The 19,170-nt window shown below is 43.2% G+C and overlaps 1 protein-coding gene across 1 annotated transcript in view; it reads left to right on the top strand.

Annotated features, from left to right (window-relative positions):
- Positions 1–6,577: 6,577 nt before the first annotated feature.
- LOC118428129 (carbonic anhydrase 1-like) overlaps positions 6,578–19,170 on the top strand; it is a 17,517-nt gene continuing 4,924 nt past the window's right edge. The window contains exons 1-10 of the mRNA XM_035838112.1: positions 6,578–6,731; positions 7,520–7,631; positions 8,460–8,633; positions 9,041–9,201; positions 10,277–10,384; positions 10,681–10,747; positions 11,317–11,486; positions 12,195–12,357; positions 15,881–16,112; positions 17,772–17,977. Coding sequence (XP_035694005.1) covers positions 7,541–7,631; positions 8,460–8,633; positions 9,041–9,201; positions 10,277–10,384; positions 10,681–10,747; positions 11,317–11,486; positions 12,195–12,357; positions 15,881–16,112; positions 17,772–17,977 — 1,372 coding nt within the window. The 5' untranslated portion in view covers positions 6,578–6,731; positions 7,520–7,540. The remainder of the gene's footprint in view (positions 6,732–7,519; positions 7,632–8,459; positions 8,634–9,040; positions 9,202–10,276; positions 10,385–10,680; positions 10,748–11,316; positions 11,487–12,194; positions 12,358–15,880; positions 16,113–17,771; positions 17,978–19,170) is intronic.

Genomic DNA, 19,170 nt, shown 5'->3' with positions numbered 1-19,170 from the left:
GTCCTAATCTGTCAAAATTTGAAATCAAACCGACTCCTGCAGTTCAAAATGCTGGTAGGGGCTCAAACCTTCACACTTGTAGGAGACCCAAACCTACACCGCTTACTCGCTGTCCAACGAACTATTTAAAACTCAAACCTCAAGGCTACAACGCGTTCAGAACACGAGATATGAAAACCGGAAGTTTCACTGCAGTACAAGTCGCTAGGGGGAAATACATAAAACAAATCTAATTTGCATGATTAATGTACCATTGCTTTGGTCTTCAAAAATCATGCAAATTCATCAATTCGTTTTTCAAGGTCAATGCAATTGAAACGCCACTGCAGTTCCAAAATAAACTGCTAGGGGGCGAAAAACGTATGGCCCTTTTCCCGACTAAGTATCAGGACAATCCATCTGGGCATTCTTGAGGCATCCTGTTCACACACATGTACACACATGTACACACACACACACACACACACACACACACACACACACACACACACACACACACACACGGACAGACAGAGAGACACACGCGCGGGCGCTGACGAAAACACAACCTTTTTGGCGAACGTAATAAAATGAAGGAGGGGGAAGTAAACGACATCCTAAGCGGTAGGCGCATCTGACAGGCGCTGGGAGACAGTTGCCCGGCTGCTCTTAACTAGTGCGCCGAGTGTATGCCAAATGGATTTGCAATTGTGTACTTACCAGTTACAGGAACAACCAACAACCATCAACGTTCGGAACATGCATTTTTGCGTGGCGCAGTCAGTATCGTGATCGCAAACGACGTTTACAGTGCAACATATGTACTCTCAGCATGCATAATACACGTCTTTATGCACATAGTATCCCTCGTAGCCTTGTCAACCGAATTCCCATTCCATTTGTCCAAACAAAAAACATTAGCTCTCTCCCTGATCGTTTTGCGGTCTATTTAAACGTGGCCGTGGACGCGTTTTAACTTGCATCCCTTTGAAGTCAATCATGTTTAACATCTTACCTCGTCTGAAGCGTCGTTGGGGGAGGAATTCTACGGCACAGATGTTCGTCTGGCCACCTGCGGTTCTTCCCCGCTATACTATTACGCACGCTGCAAAGGTCCCGAACATGTCACTGAAGATAATTATCTAATGGGGGTAAATTGTGTCGCACACGGCGAGATCGCGTTGCGGGGACGTTGTGTTGATAACAAGCGTGTAATGCAGGTAATAGTAGGGTGCGTGATGCCACAGCAAGTAAATTCTAAGGATGACATCAGATCAACACGCTCGTTAATTTTCGCATGATTTCAGACGAAAAACAAGAATTGTTTTTCCTCTTCGGGGATGGTGAGATAGACCAAAATAGGCAAATATGTTGTGTTGTAGCCTAATATATATAATAATCATACTTGTAGAAGTGACACTTGTTGCACAGGGAGGTAGCCATTACTTGATAGTGCAGAAGTGAAACTTGTTGGATAGTTGAAAAAGTGGAAGCCATGAATGTAGTTGCCAGCTTGGCAAGTGATACATGTACCACACTAATATCGCCTTTACTACACTAGTTCACTTCTTTGATACAGGAATGAATGCCTTGACAGTTGTGATGCCACGTTTTGTCCCTTCAAATCTTGTTACGACGTTTATGGTGTTTATTTTGAAAATTCATCCATCTCGTTTTTTTACCCATCTTTTTTTATTTGCGCTACTTGCATCTCATTATTTTTGCTTTCTACTTAGGATGTCATGACCCATAAAATTTACTTGCTGTAGCCTAATGGATACCGCGAGGAAAGGCGAGCTCTGTTTCTTGTTTTGACAACGTTGACCTGTCACTGGCTTCTATTTCGTGCTAAGGAAAACATGTTGTAAAACAATTTTTACAAAAATGCTCCTGCAGTTCCAGAGTAAGCTGTTAGGGGGCCCCAATCTTTATCACTTCTTACTTCCAATTTTCTTTCACTCACTCGCTCGCTCATCCGTTCACTCGCTCACTCATTCACTCACTCGCTCACTCACTCACTCCATCAGTACGTCACCGCATTCTCGTTCCCAGAATTTGTGTCAAAACAAACATCCTTATGGTATTTAGTCGATCGACGCATATCAGTCCTCGCGTCATCGTACGCTCAAAAGAACGTCCGCACGGACCATACTGATGAAGCTTCGATCATTTTCTCCCCCCCCCTCCCAATTTTCAATTGTATTGTCATAGACAGAAAATTCGCCCGAAAGCGAAATCTCGCTCAACCTAGCGATCTGACAGAACGCTCGAAAAAATTCATAGATGAAAAAAACGAGCCTTTCTATGCTTTGAGTGCTTGGTTGTGTTATCTGTCTTGCTGTAATTTCACATTGTGTATGGCATTCCAATTATTAGACTAGAATAGACATATTCTCTACACTGTTTGTTTGGCCCATTTCATGTTAACTGATTTAGCCCTTGGCCAGTAATTTGCAATAAATAAACTATTATGAAGTCAAGTATTACACAAAGCGGAATTAGGACGTAGCGAAATCGCATCGCGCTGTATGGTGAAATGGGTCCTAATATGGACTATGGCTTTCGAATGAATTAAATCAAGGGATTTTATGGTTTTACAAATATCAAAGGATATTAATAGGATGGATTCACACTTGCGTATATATTCAAGCCCGTATGAGGTCCGTATGGAATTTTTAGCCTCTACCAGGCTCCACAGGTCACTGGAAAAATAATAGAAATCGGACAGATAACATACCAGAGGAGTTAGCTGGGTCGCAAACCATACTCCTCGGCCCAGCCTACCTGCATGTTATCTGTCTACATTTCTCTAATTTCTAGTAATTTTCCAGCGACCTGTGGGGTCTGGTATAGAGGCTAAGACTTCCGTGGTCTTCCATACGGACATCATACGGCCTTGAATACTGTAAATGCAGAAATGTTGGCGGTGGATGAATGTTCGCGGTTTTCGCGGCGGCCGCATCACCGCGAATTTAAAACCACCGCGAACATTTTTCCATAACAGTAAGAGACCACAGTGCAAGGTGCTACCGCGAATTTAAAACCACCGCGAAAAGTCCATTTTCCTGCTACCGCGAAATTAAATCCCCGCAAACTTAAATGCATTTACAGTATATACGCGCGTGTATGAACCCATCAAGCAGAGGGTAGGCTCCGCGACCCGCTGTGTTTTTTAGTCGTTTTATTGGGCTTTCTATTTTGTCATGTTTCTTGAAGTCCGCGGTTTTGACAATACAATATACAATACAATATAGAAAGCCCGATAAAAACGACTAAAAATGTATTAAAAAAAACACAGCCGGAGCCTAACCTCTGCTTGGCTATTTGAAAAATCCTAAAGTCCTTTGATTTCATTCAAAAGTCATAGTACATGCGTAACACATGACGGTATTTCATATGGCACTTGATTGATTTGTTGCCTTAATGGTGTGGGGTCATAGGGCGTAGCGGCGGGGTGTTTGGCGTTGATATCAAACCGAACTCGCGTCCTTGGGAAAAGCACCTAGCTTCGGTCAGGGCCGTCCCTCGGATAGGACGTTAGATAGAGGTCCCGTGTTGGAGGAGAGCCACACCTCGAGCACGGTAAAGAACCCACCACACTTATTGCAAAAAGTATTCAAAACCTACAGTACTATGGCCACACCTGGGGCAATAACTGCCGTATAGAGGTCGCATGAGTTAGTGCCAAATGGCAGTCGCTCCAGACACTTGCGATTAGCACCACTTTTTGTAAGCTCACAATTCAGCCCCTGGATGTGAAGAGAGAGTAGTCGACCCCAGCCTATAACAAAACAAACTATTAGCTAAATTGACAGGGTAACAGGTTATGAAAACATTTATACATCATCTAGACCTTTAAGACAAGGTCGTACCCAGCGTAACCTACATAGTGCTTTTTTCAGACCTAGGTGTCGTCAGGTATTAACCTTGGGCGACAGATTAGCCATATTGCCAGGGGTTTAATCTATACCACGACGTCACAACCGGATTAAGTAGCACCGTAAAGAAGATTAAGCATATTCAGCCCCGGATTAGTGTCCGGTAATAAAAGGATTATCTTTTTAGGTAATAACGAAATATTAGAATCGCATTAAAGACAAAGTCAAGAGGATATGAAGGTCGAATACTATTGTTTACACAATCTCTGTGATTCTCAAGTGAATAGACAAAATAAGCCAATTTTTTGGCAGGATTCCACTATATATATATTTATTTACAAATCCATGTCCGTAGGCTAATTGCAAGGGTACAGACAGTAAAAAGTAACAACTGTCTATTCTGTACACTATCTTATGGTTCTAAATACTTCACTGGGAGGTCTCAGCCCAGATGGACAGACTGCTTGTGACTGTGGACAGGAGCAGACTATGAAACACCTTCTTGTCTGCCCCCTCCTGCCCGAACCATGCACCAAAGAAGATCGGGAAGCTCTGACCCCCAGAGGAAGGGAGTGTGTGGAGTATTGGAGCAGGAAAGTGTAGTGATGACACGACGAAGAAGAAGACTGGGAGGTTTGACTTATTCTTCGGAGGCAGTGGCTGATGAAAAGTCCCACGTCCCATGTCCCACTATAGCAGTCTGATATTAGATTTAGGGTACAATGCTACTTTTCCACGTGGTGTGATGCTTTTATACCTTTCCACGTAGGAGTAGAGGAAAAAACGAAGCACTAAAAAGCGTAACGTTAGAATTTTCTTTAGAAAAGCCGTAAAACTCTGAGCCGAACCCTTCACCTATTAACAGCACCTAACACATACCCACGAACAATGGGACGAGACAAAATTGCAGTTACTCAAGCAACTGGATATGGGTTTGCAAACGGTTATCAGAAGTTTCAGATAGCATCCATTATCTTTCGTCAGTGTCACTGAGAGTATCTTGAGCTACATTGGACTGTCTTCTGTAATGTGCCATATTACGTGTAATTAGTCATGTCTTCAATATTTCAGTTCATTTCGTTTTCATAATGAAGGCAACTTTTCTTAGACTACATTTTTTTTTTTTAACAGGCTCGCATCGGTTTGTGGTTTCACAGTGTATGTTATCCATGTAATCACATCAACATGGCCTAAAGTGCTACATTTACTACCACCGTAAATTTCACTGATCTCGAGCTTTTACTATTCAGGAAATCACAAAAGCCTACGTTTTTAATAAAATCACCACATCTACTCATTATGCAGAACGTGGGACTTCAAAGAAGAAGTCAAACTGTGATTTACTACTGTGAGGTTTGCCTTCTTCTTTGAAGTCCCACGTTCTGCATAATGAGTAGATTTGGTGTTTTATTAAAAACGTAGACTTTCGTGATTTCCTGAATAGTAAAAGCTCGAGATCAGTGAAATTGTAACGTTTGGAATGATTTTTTTCCAATATGATATACATAGGGTCTCAAGCATTATTGGTAATAGATGAATTGTTTATGAAAAGATACATTCTGCAAACCGCCATCATTTAAAGGAAAGAAAGTGGCCCATAACACATGTTCATACAAGTAACTTTAGCAAATCAAACCACTTCGCTAGTTTCACATATCTCACCTTTTACGCTCAGGAAATTTTCAACATCTTGACACAAAAGTACCTTCCTATCAAATTCAATTTCAGACTCTTCGGGCTGACACAGACTATTTCAGTAGACCCTTTGTTAAGATTCAAAATGAGTTTGCTAGTAATGCATACCAAGGGGCGTAATGCCTCCAACACAAAGACACCATCCTGCGGCCATGTTCCGAACTGCAGGTTGACCCATCATCAAATCAGCTTCTATCAGAAATATAAATTTATATATAACAAAAACGGTAGGTCGCAAATCATCGGCCACACTAAGTTATGCGTGCACACAGTTATAGGGTCGTATTTGTTACGATTCAAACCCCTGACAGCTTTTTTAGAAATCACAAAAGTATGCCATAAACGTGAATTGACTAATGGCTGAACGAGTGAATATTGAGTTCAAAGGTTCTTCTTTAGATACGCCAGGTAGTTCTCCATAGCTGTCTTCGCTGACTCATAAACATCGAAATAGATTAAAAAAGGGTGGAAGCCATGTTGGTAATGATCGTGGCTGACCTTTACCCCGGCCTTCCCAAGACGCTTTGCGTACATCACACCATCGTCCTTCAACACGTCATACTCACACGTCATCACGTACGTCGGTGGGAGACCTTTCAAATCAGCATCATCCGCCATTAACGGGGCAAAACGTGGATCCAAAATGGTCGCGATGTTCGGAATGTCAGGAAATTTGAGATTTCCCTTCTTAACCTTTTTAACGTCGACCATTCCTGGATCCACGTACCCGGCGTACTGAGATTTCTTAAGCTCCACACTTGTGTGATTGTTGGCTTCAAGCACTTTCCTGAAAGAGAGGTCGTTGTTTAGGTACCACTTTTATGAGCAAACTAATTCATAAACGACGAGAATTTGGCACAGTTTTGTCCCTCGGGCGACCTATAACCTTTTCCAACAGGTCAATTTAAATCCTATCATTATCGCTCGTCGCTGATTGGTCGAAAAACGTTTCATAGGGTCAATCCGACCTTTCTTTTGCACTGGTTGGTGGTTAATCTGTCCAACAGCTGGAGAAGTCTATGAATAAGCATTCCAACCGGCAGTATCCCTCGAGCTCAGTCAGACAACTGTTCTCCTCAGAGCGTTAGTCGAGAGTCTTCAAATCCACCCGTAACCTTACCGCTCAGAGTAGTCAAGACACATGCAGGCCACAAGTCGACTTTATTCAGAACCCAAAAGGTACCTTACTTGTATATTTGTGCTTCCCTCTTTTTTATAATACAAGTATACACTTTTTATCCGTTGGCGTGTCAATTTCTGCATCCGTATCAATATAAATGCACGGTGTAACACGCAGCTCTAGCGTCTCGGGTATGCACGCGGTGCGGCAGCATGCAGCTGGATTCGGAAGTACTCAGTATTCTAGTTAACTCCAAACGTAGTTTACTACCATCTAATGAACAGTGCCTTGTCATTCTGATATCGAAATCCGTTTTTCGACAAATAATGGCTTATTTGGGGACACCTGGCGAATTTTGCGAACAAGTTATTGCACTAACCAAGGATGGGTGCAATTTAAGCAGAAAACGCTGTTTGACAAGTAAGATTTGAGTTATTAATTTGTAAGCACAGACGCTACTGAAGGTTATTTGAAGTTGTGTTCCTTTTTTATGGTACAGTATAATGATTATTTTGACGCGGTGAATATATTTTCTACTTGGATATTTGAGAAATTAGTTCCGTTCGGCTCCTGCACTAGGCTTGTTTGCCTGGTTTTTATTTTGGTCTTTTCTCCTTTTCATTTGGATTACCATAGGTAACATCTGGGCTTTTTCGTATTTGTACGTATTTGTAAAGTTCTGCCTCTTGCCAACCAACTCACCCCCCCCCCCCCCCCCCATGACAAACCTCCCAAAAAGCTGTAACGAAGATGTACGTCAACCCTGGCATACCTTACAATAGTATGGAAGCACTTAACTGAGGCTTGTAAAAGGCGCTAACACTTGCAATTTGTCGTTTGTATACAGATAATCGTCAACAAGAAGACCATGTCACTTCGGAAGTACTGCACCCTGGGGGCGCTGCTGCTCAATGTTGCGAAGGGAGCCGGCAGCTGGGGCTACTCTCCAGGCCGATACGGTAAGTACATCTTGTATGTAGCTTTTTTACGTACGCCGGCTGGCGGAAACTATTGGAGCTGCATCAGGCTGTCTAGAAGGACATGGTCATTGTCAGAACGCCCCTTCCATTTTCCATGGTCTAGACTATCAAACTAGCGCTTTCTTTATTCTTAACCAAACCCATGTATGTATATGGTGACCATCCCTTCAGATCAGTCCTGTCACATAATGTAATCAAACGCCCATGGTGGATGGGACTTATACAGTTACGACAACCTTATCCGGGTCCTTGAACTTATTTGTTTGGGACGGAAGAAGAGGAATATTTGAAGCAAAAATAATTTCACCTTCTGTGAAGGTAAAATGTAGTATATGCTTTGCCAAAAAGCAGTTAGTCAAGAAACTGGATATGATTTTCAGTTGCTTGAGTAACTGCTTTTTTCCATATCTTATTACCTGGATCTTCATCGACGTAATATATGCTTTGACAAGAGACGTGAACTCTCCTTTGTTCCTAAAGCACTAAAATTGCTCTATCAAGATGGCGTTTCTGTGGCGATAGGTCATTAGTACTGCGTCTGTACAGAATATACTTGCAGTTACTTTTTTCTCGTAAATTCTACGTACGTTATTGTTTGCTGATATAGTTATATCCACTTTTTCTCTCCGTCACTATATTTAATCCGGTGTCTATGTTTTTAAACAAAAATGTGATTATGTATGTTTGTGAATTGTAACAACTTTTAGGATTTTATGGAATGTGATTCTTTGGCACATTTCATGTGGCATTTATAATGTCATTTGCCATGCCAAGAACCAATAAAGCTGAATTCGAATCTAAATCTAGGTCCCGAGAACTGGGGAGTCCTTGAGCCACAGTACTGCGCCGGCCGGGCCCAGTCTCCTATCGACCTCGTGTACCGAACCACCGTCAAGCGGACCTACCCAGCATTCACCTTCGCCGGCTACAACACCGTGCCCACTGACGCAAACCTCGAGCTGTTCAACAGCGGCTACGCATGTAAGAAAATACATATGTTTGTACTTATCATAGGTTGTAACTCAAGAATCATGTCCGTGTATCCACGCACGCCACTCATGTATCTTGATTCATTCCTATGTCGGTGCAGACGAACCTTCACTCCTTCACATGGTCATCTATTCATTAATCCGTCCATTCCTTCCTTCTTGCCCTAACCTTCATTCACGCCATCCTTCATTCGTTTTGTTCCTTTAATTCCTTTTGTTCATTTCCTTCATTCATTTCTTTCCCTCCTGTCCTTCATTCATTTCTAACTTTTCCCTCAGTTGCTTCCTTTATTCAATTCTTCCTTCGTACCATTCCTAACTTGAATTCCTTTCATTCGCTCGTTCGTTTGTTGACGTTCTTCCGTTCATTCACTCAAATTTCTCCGCACCCCTTTCTAGTCGGTGTAAACTTTGAACCGAACAGCGCCTACCGCGTTGGTGGCGGCGGCCTCCCCGGCGACAACTACAGGCTGGCCCAGTTCCATCTTCACTGGAGCTTCCTGGACAACATGGGCGCCGGGTCCGAGCACGTCCTCAACGGACAGATCTACCCTGCTGAGGTGGGCAGAATCACTTCAAATGCCTCCGCCCTTGAGGCGTCACCAAAAAAGCTTTTATTGCAGATTTTGTCACACCTAGCTAAGTACGGGTCACGACAAGAAGATGAATTGAATACATGAATCTAACAGATACAGGATTAATTTATCGTTAGATAGATTCAACTTCCCGCTATTCAGTTATGGTGGAGATAAAAATAATACGTTTTATGATCAATGATTTGTCTAGTTTGATTAGGAATGTGGGTTGCATGAAATGAGTATGTTTTAGGAGATCCAACCCAGGAACATACCAATCAGAGTACACTCCATCTGGGGAAGGTTGCGAATCGAGTTAGAGTTTTTCCAGGCTAATACTGAATAATAGCAGAAAAATATTCAATCATCAACACTAGTACGGGATGGATCAAAGTCACAGCTCTGCATCTGTAACGCAAATTCACCTTTATTCGGTGGTTAACCTATATCCGTTGTTTTTAAAAACATGGTATTCAGTTTGAAACCACCGTTGACCTGACATCCCTAAATACATCCTGTATTCAAAAGCAACGGATATAGGTTATCCCACGGATAAAGGTGAACCAGCGTTACATAACATTTTATCTATTGCTTTACCTATCTATTCATCCAAGTGTATACAGAAATCTTTATTGGCACGACAAAAGTACAGCGAATTTCGTAAGGTCTACATGTATAACAACTTCTCACAGTATATGGATATCTATAGATATGAACAAATCAACATATAGGGTCTAGCATGTCATTTACACTATTGGTTCTACGGTATAAACATTCGTGGATATATTTGCCTACTTGTACACAATGAAGACTATCGCCTCCCAGGATGTAGTTGAGTTAATCTATCGAACAGGGAGTAGCAAATTCTTTAGAGCAAGTTAAAATCAATGTGAACAGCTCTGTGCGTATATCATTATATCGAGAACAATCCATAACAAAGTGACGTTCGTCTTCGATCTCATTTGGGCAGAATGGACAAAACCTCTGGTCACTGGGAATTTTAGTATATCTTCCGGCATATACATTTACCAATAACGTAGCTTTTCGCTGTTCCACACAGTTGCATCTTGTCCACTGGAACGCTGACCAACACTCCGATCTTATGGATGCCGTCGGTGGCAAGAACACCAACCATGGCTCACTCGCCGTACTCGGCTTTTTCATAGAGGTAAGACATAACGATAATTTGTAAAAAAAAAACATCTTCTATTAAAAATACACAGCCATAAGAGCAATATGTATACAAAGACAAGATAGATCAAGATTTGAAAGGTTACTTTTTCAATTTGAAGTGGTACACCGCATTTAGAGCCCAACATTCTAGCTTTTCATGAAAGCACTGAGCGAACAGTCAAGTTTAAATGTAAAAAAAAGATCACATTTTTGTCAGAACATGTATCGTCACGTGTTTACGGGTATTAAACATTTTTTCTAAGTTTTATGTTTGCCTTTATTTTTCCATAGCTGGGCAACTCTGACAACCCTGCCTTTGAGCCGATGCTGAAGTACGTCGCCAAAGTCAGCCATGGCGGTGAGATACATGTCCAACATGTTATTTAGTATAGCCGGCATTCTATCAAGTACTAATGTTTGTTACTTGTACAAATGGCTCTCTTCTAATATCTATTTTTTGGCTACTGATATGAAGAATTGAGACGACACAACATTGTACCGATAGCATAGTCAACTATTGTTGCACTCTGTTTTTCATCATCATCAAGACCAACCTACATATGTGCCAAATATCAATATAGAGAAAATTAGAGACTTTCTCGAGTTATGCTGTGCATCCGTACACGCTCGCATACGCTCACACACACACACGGTCTCTCTCACACTCACACACGCACGCATGCACTCACTCACTCACTCACTCTCACACACACATACTCACACAAACATAAACATACACACTCACCTACACATACACACTCACACAAACATACACACTCGCACACGCACACATGCACTCACACAAACATACATACTCACACAAACATACACACTTGCAAGTGCTACCGAAAACATAGGTTATAGGCATAGCGTAGGCCAATTTAGGAAAGGGGTATTGAAGAAACAAAAACGTAAATCTTTCCACAGGATCGCCGAATTTCAAACTCCCGAATGCTGACCGCTTCACCCTGGATAATCTCCTCCCTCCCGACCGTATCAACTTCTTCCGTTACAACGGCAGTCTCACCACCCCCACCTGCAACGAGGTGGTCACCTGGACCGTCTTCAAGGACACCATCTCCATTTCAAGCAATCAGGTGCGAACATAGTTTCAAGTCGTTCGTGTGGTCTCTGTCATGAAGCTGCTTCTACCTCCTTTCCACTAGGACGGCGCTCTCGCGGCGACCTAACATTTGACAGATCGCTCAACGAATTGTATAGAAAACAAACTAATCTTTTTACGTTTTGCGTGTTTTTTGGTCTCTTCAGTCACACTTTACATTTTGTATGATACATCCAGTTTGAAATAGAAGGTTACACACATCAGTTGTAGGTCGCAGTGAGAGCGCAGCGCGATCGCCGTCAAGTAGAAAGGGGGCCTTATACCCCCTCACATTAGGCGAAAATCGATCGGACGACGAGTCTGCGAGCTCTAAATTACGAGGAGGCATGACCCTGCTGCCGACGAAAAAATGGCAGAGCTCCCCCCTTCCCGTCAGGGTCATGCCTCCTGAAAATGTTTCATCAAACTAACATGATTAAAAAACAAACAAGAATTGGTCTATGGCCTCGCTCTGAGCAAACTCGCTATGAAACAAACAAACAAACAACAAACAAAACATTAACCCTGATCAGAGATAGCAACAACCGCATGGGATAGTCCTTCTCTCTTTAAGTTAACGTTACCGTTACAGTAAGAAAGTAAGAAAGCCAAATTAAAATTTCACAGTGTAAGCACAGACAAAAAAACGCCCCGGCGGCCAGTACCAATCGTATCAACCCTTCGGTTTTTTTCTCCTCCTCAGCTGACCAAGTTTATCAACAACATCTACTACAAAGCCGAACCCAACACCCCTGCCAAAAAGATGCAGAGCAACTTCCGCCCTCCCCAGCCCCTGAACGGACGCACGGTCTACAGGTCCTTCGATGACGCCGCTCTGAACGTTGCACCTCGACCACCAGGACAAGGTGACAGTGGCGCCGCCTCGCGATCTGTGCCGGAACTGCTGTTCCTTCTTCTGGCAGCTGTGATCGCCGTCATCTTTCAGTGAATCCATCTAAAAGAACGGCGCACAACTTTCCCGATTACCAAGCAGATGGTAGTTGGAAAAATCTTAACCTTTTTCACTAACCCCTTATTTGTCCTCGTAAAAACGCAGGCAACTTCGAATAAGTTACTACCTTCCCTTCTCACATCTGCTTGGAGCTGCTATTATGTCGGGTTTTGAAATTGCGACAAATATACTCTATGCAACAGTGTACATCCGAAAGCGTGGCATGAAGTTGTGCAGAAGTTTCACAACTGAGTTCATGTCTGTTTTACATGACTTCTGCACTCAATGAAATGAGTATTTGACCGTTTAACCCAATTCAGACCGGGGGGGGGGGGCTTTTGAGACCTGCGGCAACTTTGATGTCCTACAACGCCAGAACGGCTTACGCTAGAGCCACCAAATTTGCTGAGTTTTCCTACAATATTGTTGGTAATTATTTTACGAAGTTTAACAAATTTTCCAATTTTCTTTGTTGCCATGGCAACCGTTTGTTGACAGGCAGTTTTGCCAAAAATTACTATTTTTGGTTCTTACAATGTATTTTTCACATTTATTGCTATATTACTGCTATCTAGTTACATAGATAAAATCTTATATTATTAAGCATATCTTTCATGATTATATATGCATAAATTATGCTAATTTGATGACGTCATCAGCCCAAAATCCAAGATGGCGGACCGTATGGCCAGATGAAGAATAACAAGCTGATTATCCCTTAAAATTTGTAACTACTTGGTATTTTTTCATGAAAAACCATCTAAATGAATGAATTTAGTCATTGCCCTTTTTGATTATTTGTTGCAAAAAAAGTATTTTTAAAAATTCAAGATGGTGGATATAATATGGCGGAGCCCAACTAGCATCTTAGATGTGCATGACGTCATTTTATGACGCAATTTTGACGTCATTGATGTTGCTATTGGCAACGCAAGTCGTAACAAACATTACTATTCTGTTATCTGCACTTGTTGTTACATTTCTGTAGCATAACTTAAAGTTTTATGAGAATACCCTTTTTTCATGGGTCCGGCCAATATTATTAAATTGATGATGTCATAATTACGTCATCTTACGTCAGCGTAACGTCAAACGTCAAATACTTATCAGATATTATGTTGACATCATGTCCTAAAAATTTGGTGGCCTTACGGCACGTCGTCTTAGAGTTATAGGACTTAGAAGTGGAGGGCCTCAAAAGCCCCCCCCCCCCCGTCCAGGGATGACCAAAAAAGCCCGGTCTGAATAGGGTTAAGGGCAAACATGTCTTACTTTGTAAGAAAGAAAATCGCATCCTTAAGGTTTTCGACAGATTCCAATTGTACTACCAAACACGTGTTTCCACGATTGAGTTCACGTTTGTTTTACAGTCGATACAGAGTTTAAAGGATAGCATCAGAAAATTTTCAATTCATTATTTTCCAGTAGTTTACTCATTAAAAAGTTGATGTACGTCAATTTTTACATTGATCCGCCTATTATGACCCTGTAGACACGTTTGAACTTCGCGCTGTCCTCCTCTCCCCGCCGCGCTGGCCGATGACGTAATGGCCTCGTTCTGATCGTCTGAGATTGTATGACGTCACGGATCTAAAACTTCTAGCCAGCCATTTTGCTCGGTGAACCTCGGTCCTCTCAGCGGTAAATACTAGTAATCACCCCGCCATTCTGGAGTTTAGTCCGCTGTTGTTGACAATTACTTTCGTGGACCTGTAAGTCACATTGTGATCTGTCTACGAAGCCATAGTCCCCGGGAGACTGAACATGAATGAGCTTGCCTGCGAGTAAACCGCGCGGCGACGGAACGAAATCAAAACAATGGTGGCGGGGGAGGTTCACGCACCGTGCCATTCCGGACTATTACAAGAGCGAGTTCGGATCAGTTCTTACCTTCTTCTTTCCGGACAGCACAGCGATAATTACACGTAAGTTTCCACGAATTTTGGTTGAATTCACAGTTGTCCAACTGGCAGTGACATTAAAAAAAAACATTTTTCTTCTGACAACATACCCTTGATCGCTACATATCGAACGACCCCCTTTTCGCGCCGAAACAGATTGCACCGCAACTTGTACAGATTCGTGCGAGTTACGCCTCGCCTCTCACTTTATTTTCTGTTTCTCAGGTAAATTATCTGGACTGGTCGGTTTTTCAATCATGTAGCTTTGGCGGAGATTGTTGGGGATTCATTCAAAACAAATCACGGACTCTGAAACGAAGCCGACATTTCGCGCAATTCACAATGCCGGCCTGAGTTGTATGTAAAAACAACAATGCTGTATGTATGTTTCGGCGCGAAAAGGGGGTCGTTCGATATGTAGCGATCAAGGGTATGTTTTTTTTAATGTCCCTGCCAGTTGGACAACTGTGAATTCAACCAAAATTCATGGAAGCTTACGTGTAATTATCGCTGTGCTGTCCGGAAAGGAGATGGTAAGAACTGACCCGAACTCGCTCTTGTAATAGTCCGGAATGGCACGGTGCGTGAACCTCCCCCGCCACCATTGTTTTGATTTCGTTCCGTCGCCGCGCGGTTTACTCGCAGGCAAGCTCATTCATGTTCGGTCTCCCGGGGACTATGGCTTCGTAGACAGATCACAATGCGACTTACAGGTCCACGAAAGTAATTGTCAACAACAGCGGACTAAACTCCAGAATGGCGGGGTGATTACTAGTATTTACCGCTGAGAGGACCGAGGTTCACCGAGCAAAATGGCTGGCTAGAAGTTTCAGATCCGTGACGTCATACAATCTCAGACGATCAGAACGAGGCCATTACGTCATCGGCCAGCGCGGCGGGGAGAGGAGGACAGCGCGAAGTTCAAACGTGTCTACAGGGTCATAATAGGCGGATCAATGTAAAAATTGACGTACATCAACTTTTTAATGAGTAAACTACTGGAAAATAATGAATTGAAAATTTTCTGATGCTTTCCTTTAACTATCGCATGGGACATTGATTTAAATCTTCGAAGAATGCCTAAACTTTTATAATTGTGGTCTGTAAAGTATTAGCGTACTCTACAATCATATTAGCTATGCAGTGTTTTGAATTGCGTTCAGTGCTGTAGACAGGCAGGATAACGCATGGCTATTAGGCTATACCAACACAGGTCGTTAGGGGTGTATATGCTTTTGGACAGACGAGGACAAAGTGGCACTGCACTCAAGTTTAAGTAATGTAATTTGACATAAACAAAGTACAGACATAATATAAAGGTGGTATTTTCCCTCCCCTGATTGAAGTCAGGTATCCATTTTCACACCTGGGTGAAGTGAGAAAGGTCGTGTAAAGTTCCTTAACCAAGGGCACAACGTTGGGGGCACGGCGAGTATCGAACTCGGGACCTCTAGGTTCTGAGCCCAACACTTCACCAATTATACCACACACAACGCCATAAACTTGTTCTCTGCCGTTGTCTTGCTCCTGCTGCAGCTTGTGAGGACTACTTCAGCAGCAGCGAGGCGTCCCGGTACGCGGTGCACGACAACAGGTGTTACTGGTTCTCCCCGACTGACTACCGCAGGAGCAGGAAGTACACGAGAGCTCGGGCGGACTGCGTGGCCCGCAGCGGCGGCCGAGGAGCAACCCTGGCTCTCATCAAGGATGTAGACACCCAGGCCTTCGTGGAACAGTACTTGGGGACCATCGTCAGTGGCCCACGAAGGTAAGGACCCGAGTAAGGCTTCTTCACACGAGAGCAAGAAAGAGCCGGCACAACGTTAGAATGAACATTCTTTGCTATTCCTGGGAATTCGTTGTGTATTCTAGAAATTCATCCTACATTCCAGATATTTGTGCCCGTTCTTTTGGCGAAAGTTTTTGACATGCTTTCGAAGTGGCGAAATTTCGATTTCGGCATTCAAGGTGTATTCTAAGTGAATTCTAACTATTCTAACTGCAGTATGACCGCATTCTACGGTATTCCAACATTATTCGAAACATTCTCATCTCATTCGATGGAGAACCAAAACGGCAAGCCACTTCGAATCCTGCCAGAATGTGGCCAAAAGAATATCTGGGTTGCAGTGAGAATGTCTAGAATGCACTACAAATACCCAGGAATAGACAAAGAAAAGTTATTCTGACGGCATTTTGGCTCATTCCTCCTCGTGTGAAGGGGGTAAAGGGTCCGTTTGGAATTCCCACCCGAATGTGGCACAACTTTTGCAAATACTTAATTCCGGCTGGTTCTGTTTGATCCCTGCTAATAAGGTTTCAGTGTGAAGGCTCTATATTACGTACATCGCACAGTCGCTTACGTCTGACAACTGAATGCATTTTTCGGGATTAACGCTAGTTCACCTTTATCCACGGGGTAACCTATATCCGTTGTATCTAAAAACAAGGTATTAAGAGATATCAAGTCGATGGACGGCGGGTTCAAATTGCATTTTTGTTAGATACTGCAGTTTGAAACCACCGTTCGTTGGCCTAATACCACTAAATACCCGGTAGTTTTAAGTACAACGGTTAAAGGTTACCCCGCGAATAAAAGTGAATTAGCGTTACGTCTCCTTTTGATGCAGCTGTCCCTTTTGATGCAGAATCCTTGTCATCGATTCGTCTTCTCACAATATGCTTGACAATTCTACCGTATCGAAATCGTGCAGCGACCTACACATTAATGCAATCACGCCGTAAGATGTATTGTCAGCAAACTCTGTCTCTTCAAAGATGAGCACTTTTAAAAGACGTACTGCTTACAAAGCAAACATATATGAGGTATGTCTCAAAGGTACCGCAAAATTATGATGTATTAAGAAGTTCTTGACTTCACAACCAAAGAGGTACTACTGGAACCTAGCCGACGTTTCAATGACTATCTTCCAATGGGGCAATGCTACGCGGCTGTACATTGCACGTCAGTTATGTGTCGCTGCCGCAGTGTTTATAAGATGCGGTCCCAAACATAACTCATGGATGGGAGTGAAGTTTTGCTTGCCTTTTTGCTTCTGTGTATGTGTGCCTATGTACTGCAATGTAAGTATGTTCTACCAGAAGGATCTTAACTACATGGGGGCGAAGTCTGCCATCTTTGTTCTTTATACCCCCCTCACATTAGGCGAAAATCGATCGGACGACGAGTCTGCGAGCTCAAAATTACGAGGAGGCACGAGCCTGCGAAGATTCGACAGAGTTCCCCCTTTCTGATACGTCAGGGTCATGCCTCCTCGTAATTTAGAGCTTGCAGACTCGTCGTCCAATCGATTTTCGCCTAATGTGAGGGGTGTATAACTGGGCGATCCACACGACTTGAACTCCATGCTCTAGAGTAAAAATGATAAATGGATTATTGAGCTTTTTGAGTGTCATCTTTCACCAGGGACTACTGGATCGGGCTGGACGACAGAGCGAGAGAGAAACATTTCGCGTGGAATGACGGGACGGCTCTGGAGTACCAGAACTGGGCCAGGAGTCGTCGTCGTCGTCACCCGGGTAAGGACTGCGCAGGCGTCATGTCGTCTGGGAAATGGAACCTGTACCGTTGTCGACAGAGGAAGGCTTACATCTGTCAGATGCCGCGAGTGTGTAAGTACTGCAGCCTACTCCACCCTCAGCCACCGGTATAGCAGATTTAGCTGGTACGGGGGGCCATAAGGTGCAGTTAGGCCTACGCCACACTTCCTACCCGGGGCCCGGCCGGTCTGTTTGCAGAAACAAAAACAAAAAAAAGATTTTATGCCAATAAATATGCACAAGACATGCCGTTGAATTGTTTTTGGTCAGTTTTGGGTTCTTGTTGTCTTATATATCATATTTATCGTTCCGGAAAGCTGCCCGGCCGGGCCCCTTTGTGAAAATGTGACCTTAGCCTTACTAGTTGACTTCTGCACCAAGACCTGAACAGTTGGAGACCGTACGTGTACTGCATACGAAAAGCCATTGAATTGTATGGCTTCTGTTGTGTAGGTAAAAAAAACGTAATATATATATAAGATAAAATGCCAAGAATGGTATTTATTGGACCTTTACACCACGTCAGGTATAAAATATTACAAAGGTGGAAAGAAAATTACGAGCTATGTCCAGTATCAGGGTGAAGTGCACGAAGTTAGGGTGTACGAAGTTGTACGAAGTTGTACTAAGTTACAAGCGTTTCCCACTGGCTTTGAGGCTATATCGGGAGTCACAGATGACGTCAAAACCTTTCTTGGATGACGTAATCTAACTAAGTTGTCCTAAGTTGTGCAAAGTTACGTGACGTCATCTAACTTCGGACAGTGGGCAGGGTAGGTCAACAAGTGTGCGAAGTTGTCCTAAGTTGTGCAAAGTTACGTGACGTCATCTAACTTTGGACAGTGGGCAGGGTAGGTCAACAAGTGTGCGAAGTTGTCCTAAGTTGTGCAAAGTTACGTGACGTCATCTAACTTTGGACAGTGGGCAGGGTAGGGCGGCATGTGTGCGAAGTTGTCCTAAGTTGTGCAAAGTTACGTGACGTCATCTAACTTTGGACAGTGGGCAGGGTAGGTCAACAAGTGTGCGATGTTGTCCTAAGTTGTGCAAAGTTACGTGACGTCATCTAACTTTGGACAGTGGGCAGGGTAGGTCAACAAGTGTGCGAAGTTGTCCTAAGTTGTGCAAAGTTACGTGACGTCATCTAACTTTGGACAGTGGGCAGGGTAGGTCAACAAGTGTGCGAAGTTGTCCTAAGTTGTGCAAAGTTACGTGACGTCATCTAACTTTGGACAGTGGGCAGGGTAGGGCGGCATGTGTACGAAGTT

The sequence above is a fragment of the Branchiostoma floridae genome, chromosome 12 (assembly GCF_000003815.2).
Source record: "Branchiostoma floridae strain S238N-H82 chromosome 12, Bfl_VNyyK, whole genome shotgun sequence".
NCBI lineage: Eukaryota > Metazoa > Chordata > Leptocardii > Amphioxiformes > Branchiostomatidae > Branchiostoma > Branchiostoma floridae.
The sequence above is the reverse complement of the archived record's forward strand: the minus strand, read 5'-3'. Positions and strand labels throughout refer to the sequence as shown.